The 15,285-nt window shown below is 48.9% G+C and overlaps 1 protein-coding gene across 1 annotated transcript in view; it reads right to left on the bottom strand.

The window, feature by feature from the left end:
- Positions 1 to 15,285, bottom strand: part of LOC137518156 (macrophage mannose receptor 1-like) — a 335,787-nt gene that overhangs the window by 181,649 nt on the left and 138,853 nt on the right. Inside the window, exon 15 of the mRNA XM_068235568.1 lies at positions 14,367 to 14,508. Within this exon, the coding sequence (XP_068091669.1) occupies positions 14,367 to 14,508 (142 nt within the window). The remainder of the gene's footprint in view (positions 1 to 14,366; positions 14,509 to 15,285) is intronic.

Below are 15,285 nucleotides of genomic sequence, written 5' to 3'. Positions count from 1 at the left end.
CTGGCTATCTGTACTGGGGCACTGACTGGCTATCTATACTAGGGCACTACCTGGCTATCTGTACTGGGGCACTACCTGGCTATCTGTACTGGGGCACTACCTGGCTATCTGTACTGGGGCACTACCTGGCTATCTGAACTGGGGCACTAACTGGGTATCTATACTGGGGCACTACCTAGCTATCTGTACTGGGCCACTACCAGGCTATCTATACAGGGGCACTAAATGGCTATCTATACTGGGGCACTAAATGGCTATCTATACTGGGGCACTACCTGGCTATCTGTACTAGGGCACTAACTGGCTATCTATACTAGGGCACTACCTGGCTATCTGTACTGGGGCACTAACTGGCTATCTGTACTGGGGCACTACCTGGCTATCTGTACTGGGGCACTACCTGGCTATCTGTACTGGGGCACTACCTGGCTATCTGTACTGGGGCACTACCTGGCTATCTGTACTGGGGCACTACCTGGCTATCTATACAGGGGCACTACCTAGCTATCTGTACTGGGGCACTACCTCTCTATCTGTACTGGGGAACTACCTGGCTATCTGTACTGGGGCACTAACTGGCTATCTGTACTGGGGCACTACCTGGCTATCTGTACTGGGGTACTACCTGGCTCTCTGTACTGGGGCACTACCTGGCTATCTGTACTGGGGCACTACCTGGCTATCTGTACTGGGGTACTACCTGGCTATCTGTACTGGGGCACTACTTGGCTATCTGTACTGGGGAACTACATTGCTATCTGTACTGGGGTACTAACTGGCTATCTGTACTGGGGCACTAACTGGCGATCTGTACTGGGGCACTACCTGGCTATCTGTACTGGGGCACTAACTGGCTATCTGTACTGGGGCACTAACTGGCGATCTGTACTGGGGCACTACCTAGCTATCTGTACTGGGGCACTACCTTGCTATCTGTTCTGGGGCACTACCTTGCTATCTGTACTGGGGCACTACCTGGCTATCTGTACTGGGGCACTACCTTGCTATCTGTACTGGGGCACTACCTGGCAATCCGTACTGGGGCACTACCTGGCTATCTGTACTGGGGCACTAACTGGCTATCTATACTGGGGCACTACCTGGCTATCTGTACTGGGGCACTAGCTGGCTATCTGTACTGGGGCACTACCTGGCTATCTGTACTGGGGCACTAACTGGCTATCTATACTGGGGCACTAAATGGCTATCTATACTGGGGCACTAAATGGCTATCTATACTGGGGCACTACCTAGCTATCTGTACTGGGGCACTAACTGGCTATCTGTACTAGGGCACTAACTGGCTATCTATACTGGGGCACTACCTGGCTATCTGTACTGGGGCACTAACTGGCTATCTATACTGGGGCACTACCTAGCTATCTGTACTGAGGCACTAACTGGCTATCTATACTGGGCACTAACTGGCTATCTGTACTGGGGCACTAACTGGCTATCTATACTGGGGCACTACCTGGCTATCTGTACTGGGGCACTAACTGGCTATCTGTACTGGGGCACTAACTGGCTATCTATACTGGGGCACTACCTGGCTATCTGTACTGAGCCACTACCTGGCTATCTGTACTGGGGCACTACCTGGCTATCTGTACTGGGGCACTAACTGGCTATCTATACTGGGGCACTAAATGGCTATCTATACTGGGGCACTAAATGGCTATCTATACTGGGGCACTACCTAGCTATCTGTACTGGGCCACTACCTGCCTATCTGTACTGGGGCACTACCTGGCTATCTGTACTGGGGCACTAACTAGCTATCTGTACTGGGGCACTAACTGGCTATCTATACTGGGGAACTACCTGGCTATCTATACTGGGGCACTACCTAGCTATCTGTACTGGGCCACTACCTGGCTATCTGTACTGGGGCACTAACTGGCTATCTGTACTGGGGCAATAACTGGCTATCTATGCTGGGGAACTACCTGGCTATCTATACTGGGGCACTACCTAGCTATCTATACTGGGGCACTACCTGGCTATCTATACTGGGGCACTACCTGGCTATCTGTGCTGGGGCACTACCTGGCTATCTGTTCTGGGGCACTACCTGGCTATCTGTACTGGGGCACTACCTGACTATCTGTACTGGGGCACTAACTGGCTATCTGTACTGGGGCACTACCTGGCTATCTGTACTGGGGCACTACCTGGCTATCTGTGCTGGGGCACTACCTGGCTATCTGTACTGGGGCACTAACTGGCTATCTATACTGGGGCACTAGCTGGCTATCTGTACTGGGGTACTACCTGGCTATCTATACTGGGGCACTACCTGGCTATCTGTACTGGGGCACTAACTGGCTATCTATACTGGGGTACTACCTGGTTATCTATACTGGGGCACTACCTGGCTATCTATACTGGGGCACTACCTGGCTATCTGTACTGGGGCACTAACTGGCTATCTATACTTGGGTACTAGCTGGCTATCTGTACTGGGGAACTAGCTGGCTATCTGTACTGGGGCACTACCTGGCTATCTGTACTGGGGCACTACCTGGCTATCTATACTGGGGCACTACCTGGCTATCTGTACTGTGGCACTAACTGGCTATCTGTACTGGGGCACTAGCTGGCTATCTGTACTGGGGCACTAGCTGGCTATCTATATTGGGGAACTACCTGGCTATCTATACTGGAGCACTACCTGGCTATCTATACTGGGGCACTACCTGGCTATCTGTACTGGAGCACCACCTGGCTATCTATACTGGGGCACCACCTGGCTATCTACACTGGGGCAATACCTGGCTATCCATACTGGGGCACTACCAGGCTCTCTATACTGGGGCACTACCTGGCTATCTGTACTGGGGCACCACCTGGCTATCTATACTGGGGCACTACCTGGCTATCTATACTGGGGCACTAACTGGCTATCTGTACTGGGGCACTACCTGGCTATCTACACTGGGGCACTACCTGGCTATCTACACTGGAGCACTACCTAGCTATCTGTACTGGGGCACTACCTGGCTATCTGTACTGGGGCTTCACCTGGCTATCTATACTGGGGCACCACCTGGCTATCTACACTGGGGCAATACCTGGCTATCCATACTGGGGCACTAACTGGCTATTTACACTGGGGCACTAGCTGGCTATCTGTACTGGGGCACTAGCTGGCTATCTGTACTGGGGCACTACCTGGCTATCTATACTGGGGCACTAACTGGCTATCTGTACTGGGGCACTACCTGGCTATCTACACTGGGGCACTACCTGGCTATCTACACTGGAGCACTACCTAGCTATCTACACTGGGGCACTACCTGGCTATCTGTACTGGGGCACTACCTGGCTATCTGTACTGGGGCATCACCTGGCTATCTATACTGGGGCACAACCTGGCTATCTACACTGGGGCAATACCTGGCTATCCATACTGGGGCAATACCTGGCTATCCATACTGGGGCACTACCAGGCTATCTATACTGGGGCACTACCTGGCTATCTGTACTGGGGCACCACCTGGCTATCTATACTGGGGCACTACCTGGCTATCTACACTGGGGCAATACCTGGCTATCCATACTGGGGCGATACCTGGCTATCCATACTGGGGCACTACCAGGCTATCTATACTGGGGCAATACCTGGCTATCTACACTTGGGCAATACCTGGCTATCCATACTGGGGCAATACCTGGCTATCCATACTGGGGCACTACCAGGCTATCTATACTGGGGCACTACCAGGCTATCTATACTGGGGCACTACCAGGCTATCTATACTGGGGCACTACCTGGCTATCTATACTGGGGCACTACCTGGCTATCTACACTGGGGCACTACCTGGCTATCTACATTGGGGCACTACCTGGCTATCTACTCTGGGGCACTACCTAGCTATCTATACTAGGGCACTACCTGGCTATCTATACTGGGGCTAGTATCGCTAGTATTTGGCTTAACCCACATCATGTAATTGCCACTCCCACTTTTTTTCTGCGCGGTAGGGGGTACATTTGCCTCGGGATCACTCACAAAGGGGTACACATACTAAAAAGGTTGAGAACCACTGAGCTAGGCTAATGGTAAGCTCCCCAACTATCACTGTAATGTGGGAACCTCCCTGCTCCACTGGCACCTCAACAAGCCTGTCAAGCCTCTGGAATTTTCATCTGATCAGAGGCTTAAGGAACTCTGCTTTCTAAGAATAAATGATATTTCCCAAGTGTGAGTCTCTCTGGAGCAAAATATGGATTTTGAGTTAAAATTTACATGGACATGTCACTCAAACGTAATTCCAAAAATACTCACATTTCCTTATTATTCAGGCTGGGTTCACAGTGGTCAGTTACATAGCACACACATTATTATGAGTATTGGCCCAATAGGCTGCCTGTCAAGTTTCATGTCAAGTGACAGGCAGCCTATTGGGCCAATCAAAGTGCGGGGATAATGTCCTTTAAAGTGGTTGGACCCGCAGGGGCTCAGGGCAGGACGAGTGGAGCTCTCATCATTGCCAATTAGCGGGCATAACTTCGTAGCATTTGCTATGCTACCCTGATAAGACGTGTTAACTTTCATAAGGCATGCTATTTGCCTTAGTGAATCAAGCCCAAAGAGTTTTGCTTTACTTGTCTGGGAACAAGTTTCTTTACACGATTTGATCTACTCAGTAACTGCTTCTGGTTGCTAACAACAAAGTAGTAAAGTTACACAATGATGCACTCTAATACCCAACATAGGAGGGTGCTGGTAAAGCCAAGACAAATAAGTAAGTTAAAGATTAAGCGAGGGAGGTCTGACTGCAAAAACATTCTCCTGAAATATTGACAAAGAATTGTCCTTTTTTTTAACTATAATTCAATCAATGTATATTCAATTCTATAGGTGGTTTTAGTCACTTACCATATTCAAGCTAGCTGAAATGCCTCTAAACACAGTAATGTCACAAAAAATAGCTGGGTAGTAGCGGGCACCCGTGGGGACATCTCCCAATCAACATTTCAGTAAGTCAAAGTATAAGCAGGATTATTTTTTACACTGTGGCACAGATGAATTACAATGTTTTTTAGCTCATTGGCATCCCCGTGTTTCAAGCTTTTCTAGTGCCAGCTGGTGTAAGCTTAAAGCGGGTCAGTGAAAAATGGCGCCCAGCGCCGATAGATAAAAATGGCGCCCCATTCACTTACATTATAAAATGATATTTATCATTTTAAATGTTAAAAAATGGCGCCGACCTTTTGAACGAAATTTATCGTTTTAATGTGTTCTTTTGTCCTGCCTGAACGATATTTATCGTTTTAAGCCCTGCTTTGCTAGCGTTTGGAAAATGTCTGCCTGCCAACTTTAACCTTTAATAGCACAGCCCCCTTAAAAGATAGAAACACCAAATTTGCAGGGAATGTTAAGAAGAACAGTGAGAACAAGAGGAACATTATTTTTTTTTCAAAAAGACCTTATACCTTTTGAGAAAATTGATTTTAAAGTTCTCTTTCTGACCGTGACCGTAGCAGAGAATGCGTCCTATGGGACACATAGCTGCCGTCTCACGCTGTTCTCCCCCCTCCTCACCTGTCACCCTCACCTAGGCTGGCACCCGGTGCACCCATGGGTGCCAGCCTAGGTGAGGGTGACAGGTGCAGGCAGGTGGGGAGAGATTGTGGGAGCCGCAGCCATACATCCGCACAGGACGCATTCTAAGCCTCTACTAACTGGATCATTAATGAGTCGGTTCTTTTTGTATTGAATCGAATAAATCAGTTCAGAGCCGATTCATTCGAATCAAAACAAAAAGAACCGGCTCATTAATGAGCCGGTTAGTAGAGGCTTAGAATGGTGCCCATGGTGCCAGCCTAGGTGAGGGTGACAGGTGAGGAAGCGGGGAGGACAGCGTGAGCCAGGAGCTATGCGCCCCACAGGACGCATTCTCTGCTATGTGGGGGGCGGTGGAGCTCTTCAATCAAGGTAATTGAAGATCGCAAAATAAGAGGATACTGTATTCGTTGGATCGTTAACCGAGGATATGGGCATGGGAACATTTGTTTAAAGGTACAGGTAAGTATTTCTGGTTAATTAAGAATATTAAAATACTTTTCCCGTGGTTGTGTTTTTATTTCATTTAACCCTTTGTGGAAATGGGTAAGGGGTACTTCGTACCCCTATACTCATTTCTCCTGGGAGGGGGGTGGGCATCTGGGGGTCCCATTCTTAAAGGGGACTCCCAGATGCCACCATGAACCCCCCCAGGGAGTGGCCGCCCCCCGCCTCTACCTGGGGCAAGGGAGGCGGGGAAAAGCCCCTTGTCCATGGATTGGACAAGGGCTCCGGGAGGGAGGGGGAGGCTTGGCCACCCCTCCCCCCCCGGAGCCCCCCCTCCCCCATACCATGGACCATGCGGGCTGGTATAGCTCAGGGTGCGAAGCCCCAGTCGGCCGGGGCTCTGCATTCTGGATATACCAGCCTGCATGGGAGACAAGGGGTTACAGAGGCTCGGGAGGGGGGACCCCACGTCATTTTTTTCAAAAAATGTCCCACACTCAGAACATAAAACAAAAATTTAATTTTTTTAAACAAATAAATAATTTTTTTTTTTTTTTTAAATATTGTTTCCCAGTATCTTTTTAACAAATCCTGCAAATTAGGTGTTGCTAGGATTTAAGGGGTCTTTGATATTAACTGCTAAAGTCGGCGGGAATTGTTTCCCTAAGAACTGTCATTACAGGATTTTAATGTATACTTTTATTCTTTGAAATTTTGAAATCAATTTTCTCAAAAAGTATATGGTCTTTTTGAAAAAAAATGTTTCCTCTTGTTCCCACTGTTCTTAACCTCCTTGGCGGTTAATTTTTTCTGCAAAAATTGCAGAATTCCAATTTTTTTTAATTTTTTTTTTAATGTTTCATGTAAAGCTACCAGAGTGGTAGCTACATGAAACACCACTAGAGGGCGCATGTGGCCCTCTAGTCCGATCGTCGCCGGCATCTATAGCAAACAGGGGAACGCGTATATAACGTGTTCCCCTGTTTGGCTTCTCCTGTCGCCATGGCGACGATCGGGATGACGTCATGGACGTCAGCTGACGTCCTGTCGTCAGGCACACCCGATCCAGCCCATAGCGCTGCCCGGAACTTATTGATCCGGGCAGCGCAGGGCTCTGGCGGGGGCCCTCTTCAGCCACTGCGTGCGGCCGATCGCCGCAGAGCGGCGGCGATCAAGCTGTGCGCGCGGCTAGCAAAGTGCTGGCTGCGCGCACAGCAATTTACAGAATGAAAATCGCCCCACCAGGGGCTGAGATCTCCCCCTGCGCGGCATAGCCCGAGCTCAGCTCGGGCTTACCACCAGGGAGGTTAACATTCCCTGCAAGTTTGGAGTTTCTGGAATTTAAGGGGGCTTTACAATTAACCGCTAAAGTCGGCGGGCGTTTATTTTTCCCACGGTCAGACAGAGAACTTTAAAATTGATTTTCTCAAAAAGTATAAGGTCTTTTTAACTTGTGACAAAAAAATAAAATCTTCTATGAATTCCCCATACTCCTAATGGAATACATTGGGGTGTCTTCTTTCTAAAATGGGGTCACTTGTGGGGTTCCTATACCGCCCTGGCATTCTAGGGGCCCTAAACCGTGAGGAGTAGTCTAGAAACCAAATGACTCAAAATGACCTGTGAAATCCTAAAGGTACTCATAGGACGTTGGGCCTCTTGGCACACCTAGGCTGCAAAAAAGTGTCACACATGTGGTATCGCCGTACTCAGGAGAAGTAATATAATGTGTTTTGGGGTGTATTTTTACACATACCCATGCTGGGTGGGAGAAATATCTCTGTAAATGGACAATTGTGTGTAAAAAAAATAAAAAAAAAATAAAAAAAAAATTGTACTTTACAGAGATATTTCTCCCACCCAGCATGGGTATGTGTAAAAATACACCCCAAAACACATTATACTACTTCTCCTGAGTACGGCGATACCACATGTGTGACACTTTTTTGCAGCCTAGGTGCGCTAAGAGGCCCAACGTCCTATGAGTACCTTTAGGATTTCACAGGTCATTTTGAGGCATTTGGTTTCTAGACTACTCCTCACGGTTTAGGGCCCCTAGAATGCCAGGGCGGTATAGGAACCCCACAAGTGACCCCATTTTAGAAAGAAGACACCCCAATGTATTCCATTAGGAGTATGGGGAATTCATAGAAGATTTTATTCTTTTGTCACAAGTTAAAAAGACCTTATACTTTTTGAGAAAATCAATTTTAAAGTTCTCTGTCTGACCGTGGGAAAAATAAACGCCCGCCGACTTTAGCGGTTAATAGCAAAGCCCCCTTAAATGCCAGAAACACCAAACTTGCAGGGAATGTTAAGAACAGTGGGAACAAGAGGAAACATTTTTTTTTCAAAAAGACCATAGACTTTTTGAGAAAATTGATTTCAAAATTTCAAAGAATAAAAGTATACATTAAAATCCTGTATTGACAGTTCTTAGGGAAACAATTCCCGCCGACTTTAGCAGTTAATAGCAAAGACCCCTTAAATCCTAGCAACACCTAATTTGCAGGATTTGTTAAAAAGATACTGGGAAACAATATTTAAAAAAAAATATTTTTTTTTTTTTTTAATTAAATTTTTGTTTTATGTTCTGAGTGTGGGAAATTTTTTGAAAAAAATGATGTGGGGTCCCCCCTCCCGAGCCTCTGTAACCCCTTGTCTCACATGCAGGCTGGGATATCCGGAATGCGGAGCCCCGGCCGACTGGGGCTTCGCACCCTGAGCTATACCAGCCCGCATGGTCCATGGTATTGGGGGGGGCTCCGGGGGGTAAATTACAATTTTTTGATTATTTTTTTTACACACAATTGTCCATTTACAGAGATATTTCTCCCACCCAGCATGGGTATGTGTAAAAATACACCCCAAAACACATTATACTACTTCTCCTGAGTACGGCGATACCACATTTGTGACACTTTTTTGCAGCCTAGGTGCGCTAAGGGGCCAACGTCCTATTCACAGGTCATTTTGAGGCATTTGGTTTCTAGACTATTCCTCACGGTTTAGGGCCCCTAAAATGCCAGGGCAGTATAGGAACCCCACAAGTAACCCTATTTTAGAAATAAGACACCCCAAGGTATTCCGTTAGGTGTATGGTAAGTTCATAGAAGATTTTATTTTTTGTCACAAGTTAGTAAAAAATGACACTTTGTGAAAAAAAAACAATAAAAATCCATTTCCGCTAACTTTTGACAAAAAATAAAATCTTCTATGAACTCGTCATACACCTAATGGAATACCTTGGGGTGTCTTCTTTCTAAAATGGGGTCACTTGTGGGGTTCCTATACTGCCCTGGCATTTTAGGTGCCCAAAAGCGTGTGAAGTAGTCTGGAAACCAAATGCCTCAAAATGACTGTTCAGGGGTATAAGCATCTGCAAATTTTTATGACAGGTGGTCTATGAGGGGCCGAATTTTGTGGAACCGGTCATAAGCAGGGTGGCCTCTTAGATGACAGGTTGTATTGGCACTGAAGTGCAGGGCGCGGGATGTTCTCAAATCGTGACCTGGACATGGTAGCAGAGAACATGGGCATGTGATGTATTGGGTGCGTAGACCAATAAGACCGCAATACATTCTTTTTGACTAGACCTATGTTAAGGAGAAGGCCCCAAAAAATGTTACATTTGGAAACTTGGAGTGGCTTCCACCGACAGGCTGGGCACAGTAGCTTCTTGGATTGGCGGTTGCGTATTGTGTGGCATAACGGTTGGTCTCAGCCACAATTAAGTCGTACCGGCAGTGATCAGAAAAAAAAATTCTGTCACTGCGGTGCGGGGGGTGAGGGTTTTGCCGGGTCATCAGAAGCCCGCAGGGGCAGATTAGGGCCTGATCTGATGGGTAGCAGTGACAGGTGGTGACAGGGGGTGACGGGGTGATTGATGGGTGATCAGTAGGTGATTACAGGGGAGAATATATGCAAGCAATGCACTGGCGAGTTGATCAGAGGGGGTCTGGGGGGCTATCTGAGGGTGTGGGCGGGTGATTGGGTGCCCGCAAGGGGTAGATTAGGGTCTGATCTGATGGGTAGCAGTGACAGGTGGTGACAGGGGGTGACGGGGTGATTGATTGGTGATCAGTAGGTGATAACAGAGGAGAATATATGCAAGCAATGCACTGGCGAGTTGATCAGAGGTAGTCTGGGGGGCTATCTGAGGGTGTGAGCGGGTGATTGGGTGCCCGTAAGGGGCAGATTAAGGTCTGATCTGATGGGTAGCAGTGACAGGTGGTGACGAGGGGTGATGGGGTGATTGATAGGTGATCAGTAGGTGATTACAGGGGAGAATATATGCAAGCAATGCACTGGTGAGTTGATCAGAGGGGGTCTGGGGGGCTATCTGAGGGTGTGGGCGGGTGATTGGGTGCCCGCAAGGGGCAGATTAGGGTATGATCTGATGGGTAGCAGTGACAGGTGGTGACGGGGGTGACGGGGTGATTGGTAGGTGATCAGTAGGTGATTACAGAGGAGAATATATGCCAGCAATGCACTGGTGAGTTGATCAGAGGGGGTCTGGGAGGCTATTTGAGGGTGTGGGCGGGTGATTGGGTGCCCGCAAGGGGCAGATTAGGGTCTGATCTGATGGGTAGCAGTGACAGGTGGTGACAGGGGGTGACGGTGTCATTGATAGGTGATCAGTAGGTGATTACAGGGGAGAATATATGCAAGCAATGCACTGGCGAGTTGATCAGAGGGGGTCTGGGGGGCTATTTGAGGGTGTGGGCCGGTGATTGGGTGCCTGTAAGGGGCAGATTAGGGTCTGATCTGATGCGTAGCAGTGACAGGTGGTGACAGAGTGATTGATGGGTGATTGATGGGTGATCAGTGGGTGATTAGAGGGGAGAGCAGATGTAAACAATGCACTTTCGGAGGTGATCTGAGGGTGGGTCGGCGGGCAATCTGAGGGTGTGGGCGGGTGATCAGGTGCCCACAAGGGGCAGGTTAGGGTCTGATCTGTTGGGTGGCAGTGACAGGGGGTGATTGATGGGTGATTGACAGGTGATCAGTGGGTGATTACAGGGGAGAATAGATGTACGCAGGGGGAGGGGTTCGGGGGGGGGGTCTGGGGAGGATCTGAGGGTGTGGAGGGGTGATCAGGAGCCCCCAGGGGGCAGTTTAGGACCTAATCTAAAAATAGCGTTGACCACAGGGAGTGGTTGATGGGTTATTAGGGGGGTGATTGGGTGCAAACAGGGGTCTGAGAGGGTGGGCAGGGGGGGGGGGGGTCTAATGGGTGCTGTGGGCGATCAGGGGGCAGGGGGGGGGCACAATCAGAGTGGTTGGGTGCTCACTAGGAGGGCTGCAACCTGCCCTGGTGGTCCCTCGATCACTGGGACCACCAGGGCAGGAGGCAGCCTGTATAATATGCTTTGTATACATTACAAAGCGTATTGTATGCTTTACATGCGGCGATGGAGGGGTTAACAACCCGCCGGCGCTGCTAATTGGCCGGCGGGTTGACGTCGTGGATGGGCGGAGCCTATTGCTGGTGGATGCGCGCGCATCCAGCGTGCGATCCCCGGCCAGCTACTGCAGAACGAGACGCCGCCGATGGGCGTATTGCGCTCATTCTGCACACCACTTTGCCGCCGCCCATAGGCAGTGGGCGGTCGGCAAGTGGTTATAGGACAACTATCAAAGTTAGCTAAAGTTCTAAGGGCCTGATTCACAAAGCGGTGCTAACAGTTAGCACGCTGGTGAAAAGCCCTTTATCATGCCTAAACTCAGTTTAGGCATGATAAGTTTAGGTGTGATAAGTTTAGGCATGATAAATTTAGGCGTGATAAGTTTAGGCGTGATAAGTTTAAGCACCAACTGGGTTAGCACCGCAGTGCACAGCTGATCAAAAGTTTTGCGCTAGCAAAGTCTGGTGCACTTCGCATAAAGTTTAATGGCACTGCTTTGCGTGCGGGACTTTGCAAGCGATCTAAACTTATCAAAACTTATCATGCCTAAACTTATCACACCTAAACTTATCACGCCTAAACTTATCACGCCTAAACTGGCTTTTCACCAGCGTGATGCAATGGTTATCACGCCTAAAGTCTCTAACTGGGTTAGCACCGCTTTGTGAATTGAGCCCTAAATTCCACAAATATTTCTAGTAATTGCAAATAGCAACACAAAGGGCTTGATTCACAAAGCGGTGCTAACAGTTAGCATGCTGGTGAAAAGCCCTTTATCACGCCTAAACTCAGTTTAGGCGCGATAAGTTTAGGGGCTCGATTCACCAAGCGGTGCAAAGTGTTAGCACCGTGGTGAAAAGGCCCTTATCACGCCTAAAGTCACTTTAGGCATGATAAGAAGAAACTCGCGCGAAGTTGCCGCGCGCAAAGTTTTGCGCGCGCAACCGCGCGCGTGCGCGCGCAGCGTCCCCGCTTCGCGCGAAGCTCCCATTAAGCCCTATGGGACTTTGCGCGCGCGAACGCGCGTTCGCGCGGTAACTTCGCGCGAAGAGCAGGAAAAAGCAGTGATAACTCAGTGGTGAAAAGGTCATCACGCCTAAAGTCCTTTAGGCGTGATAACTGAGTTATCACCGCTTGGTGAATCGAGGCCTAGGGCCTCGATTCACAAAGCGGTGATAACCCAGTTATCACGCCTAAAAGACTTTAGGCGTGATGACCTTTTCACCACTGAGTTATCACCGATTTTTCCTGCTCTTCGCGCGAAGTTACCGCGCGTACGCGCGTGAGAGAGCGCGCAAAGTCCCATAGGGCTTAATGGGAGCTTCGCGCGAAGTACGCGCGGCAACTTCGCGCGAGTTTCTTCTTATCATGCCTAAAGTGACTTTAGGCGTGATAAGGGCCTTTTCACCATGGTGCTAACACTTTGCACCGCTTTGTGAATCGAGCCCTAGGTGTGATAAGTTTAGGCGTGATAAGTGTAGGCGTGATAAGTTTAGGTGTGATAAGTTTAGGCGTGATAACTATAGCACCAACTGGGTTAGCACCGCAGTGCGCAGCTGATCAAAAGTTTTGCGCTAGCAAAGTCTGGTGCACTTCGCATAGAGTTTAATGGCGCTGCTTTGCGCGCGATCTAAACTTATCTAAACTTATCATGATATCACGCCTTAACTTATCATGCCTAAACTGGCTTTTCACCAGCGTGATGCAATGGTTATCACGCCTAAAGTCTCTAACTGGGTTAGCACCGCTTTGTGAATCGAGCCCAAAGGCTTTTTTTCATTTTTTTCATTTGTGTGAAGAAAAAATTATGGAGAAGAGTCACTGTGGGCATTACTATGGAGGTCTGTCCCAGCACATCCAGCATACAGAGACTGTCCTCACTAGCAGTAATACTGTGACAAAAATGAGTTCAGAATGATATAAAACAGAAACATAGCTTCAAATAGTGTGTAAATCATCAGCTGCAGCTCTGTGTCCCTATCTGTGTGTGTGTCTCTCTCTGCCACACAGTCTAAAGTTTAACCTCCTTGGCGGTAACCCCGTGTGTGACACGGGGTAAGCCGCCGGAGGGTGCCGCTCAGGCCCTGCTGGGCCGATTTTCATAATTTTTGCTTTGCTGGACGCAGCTAGCACTTTGCTAGCTGCGCCAGCACTCTGATCGCCGCCGGCCCCTGCCCGATCGCCGCTATCTGCTGCGGCGCGGGCCCCCCCCCCCCTCCAGACCCCAGCGCTGCCTGGCCAATCAGTGCCAGGCAGCGCCGAGGGGTGGCCCGGGACTCCCAATGACGTCCCGACGTCAGTGACGTCGGTGACGTCATCCCGCCCCGTCGCCATGGCGACGGGGGAAGCCCTCCAGGAAATCCCGTTCTATGAACGGGATTTCCTGATCGGAGATCGCCGAAGGCGATCGAAGCGGGCGGGGGGATGCCGCTCAGCAGCGGCTATCATGTAGCGAGCCCTCGGCTCGCTACATGATAAAAAAAAAAAAAATTTAAAAAAAAACTGCTGCGCTCCCTCCTGGCGGTATTTTTCATACCGCCAAGGAGGTTAAAGCCAGAGAGAAGTGTAATCTAGCTACATATTACAGTTCTTCCTCCTCCTCCCCCATGCAACAAATTTGTTACATTCAGCTGGGTAAACAAAGCTATTTCTTCACACATGCTGTACTGAGAGACCTCTGAAAGGGTTTCTAGAGTTTCTGGCTAAAAGCTCTATAGGAATGTGGGGTGTACAGAAAAATCCCAATGCCAGTGGACAACAGTCCTCCTACCTGTATATAAGGCTTAAAGGACAACATAGGAATGTGGGGTGTACAGAAAAACTCTTTCTTTGATAGTTGTTCTTTAAAGGTCCCCAGTTATCATTGTTTTTACCGTATCTTCTTTTTAAGCTAATTGCATTTAGTGATAACTTCTGAGAACTATAGTTAGGCATTTACCTTTTCTCAACTCACAGATCCAGTCCTGGGGAGATCCACAGCGCATGGTACTCCAGAAAAAGAGATAATTTTCCAAAACTCCACACAGCTCTGACCCCTTGGTTTCCTTGTGTATCGAAGCATCCCAATTGTCATAAGACAACTAAGGTAAGCAGAGAAAGATATCAGTATCAATCATCATCATCATTATCATGTCGCATGCCTTATAAGCAGTAAATGTCTTTTACAGGATTTTACAAATATCAAACAGGTTTAAGAGCTGGTCCTTAACCCTTTGGGGACCGGCTGCCTAACCTCCCCTTAGGGACCAGGCAATTTTACATGCGGGGGTGCATTTGGGGGGTCAAGCAGCCGGATCCCCAGTGTTGATAGGTGGGCATGGGGTCCCCTGTTTAGCCCAGTGTCCCCCATATTAGCAGCAGCCTTTACTCACCTCCCTCTAGCCTAGCCTCCTCCGCTCTGGCCGGCTTTCTCACTCGCACTGCCGTTAAGTTCTGGGACCCGACACTTATGTCAGAGCGAGTGGGGATGCTGGCCAGAGCGGAGGGGAGCGATGATCGCCTGGGGAACGTCAGGAAGATGAGTGGATCCTCTTCTTTCCTTTAGACTGTCACTGCTCTGTTAGTGATCATTACGATCCACCGGCAATCGTAGTGATCAGGAGCCAATCGCAATGGCTCCTGATAACTTAGGGGAGATGTCAGTTGTCATATGACAGCTTAATCTCCCCTCTCGGGTGTGCACGATCGCGTCGGGAGTGTAAACGGGGATGGCGTAAATCCTACGCCGTATCAGGCTTAGACAGCCACAAGTGCGGCGTAGAATTTACATTACGCATTAGGGCTGAACGATTTTCGGTTTGAAACCGAAAATCGTGATCAGGCTAATGACGATCTTGGGATGATGATCGTCAAAGCGG

The sequence above is a fragment of the Hyperolius riggenbachi genome, chromosome 5 (genome assembly GCF_040937935.1).
Source record: "Hyperolius riggenbachi isolate aHypRig1 chromosome 5, aHypRig1.pri, whole genome shotgun sequence".
NCBI lineage: Eukaryota > Metazoa > Chordata > Amphibia > Anura > Hyperoliidae > Hyperolius > Hyperolius riggenbachi.
The sequence above is the reverse complement of the archived record's forward strand: the minus strand, read 5'-3'. Positions and strand labels throughout refer to the sequence as shown.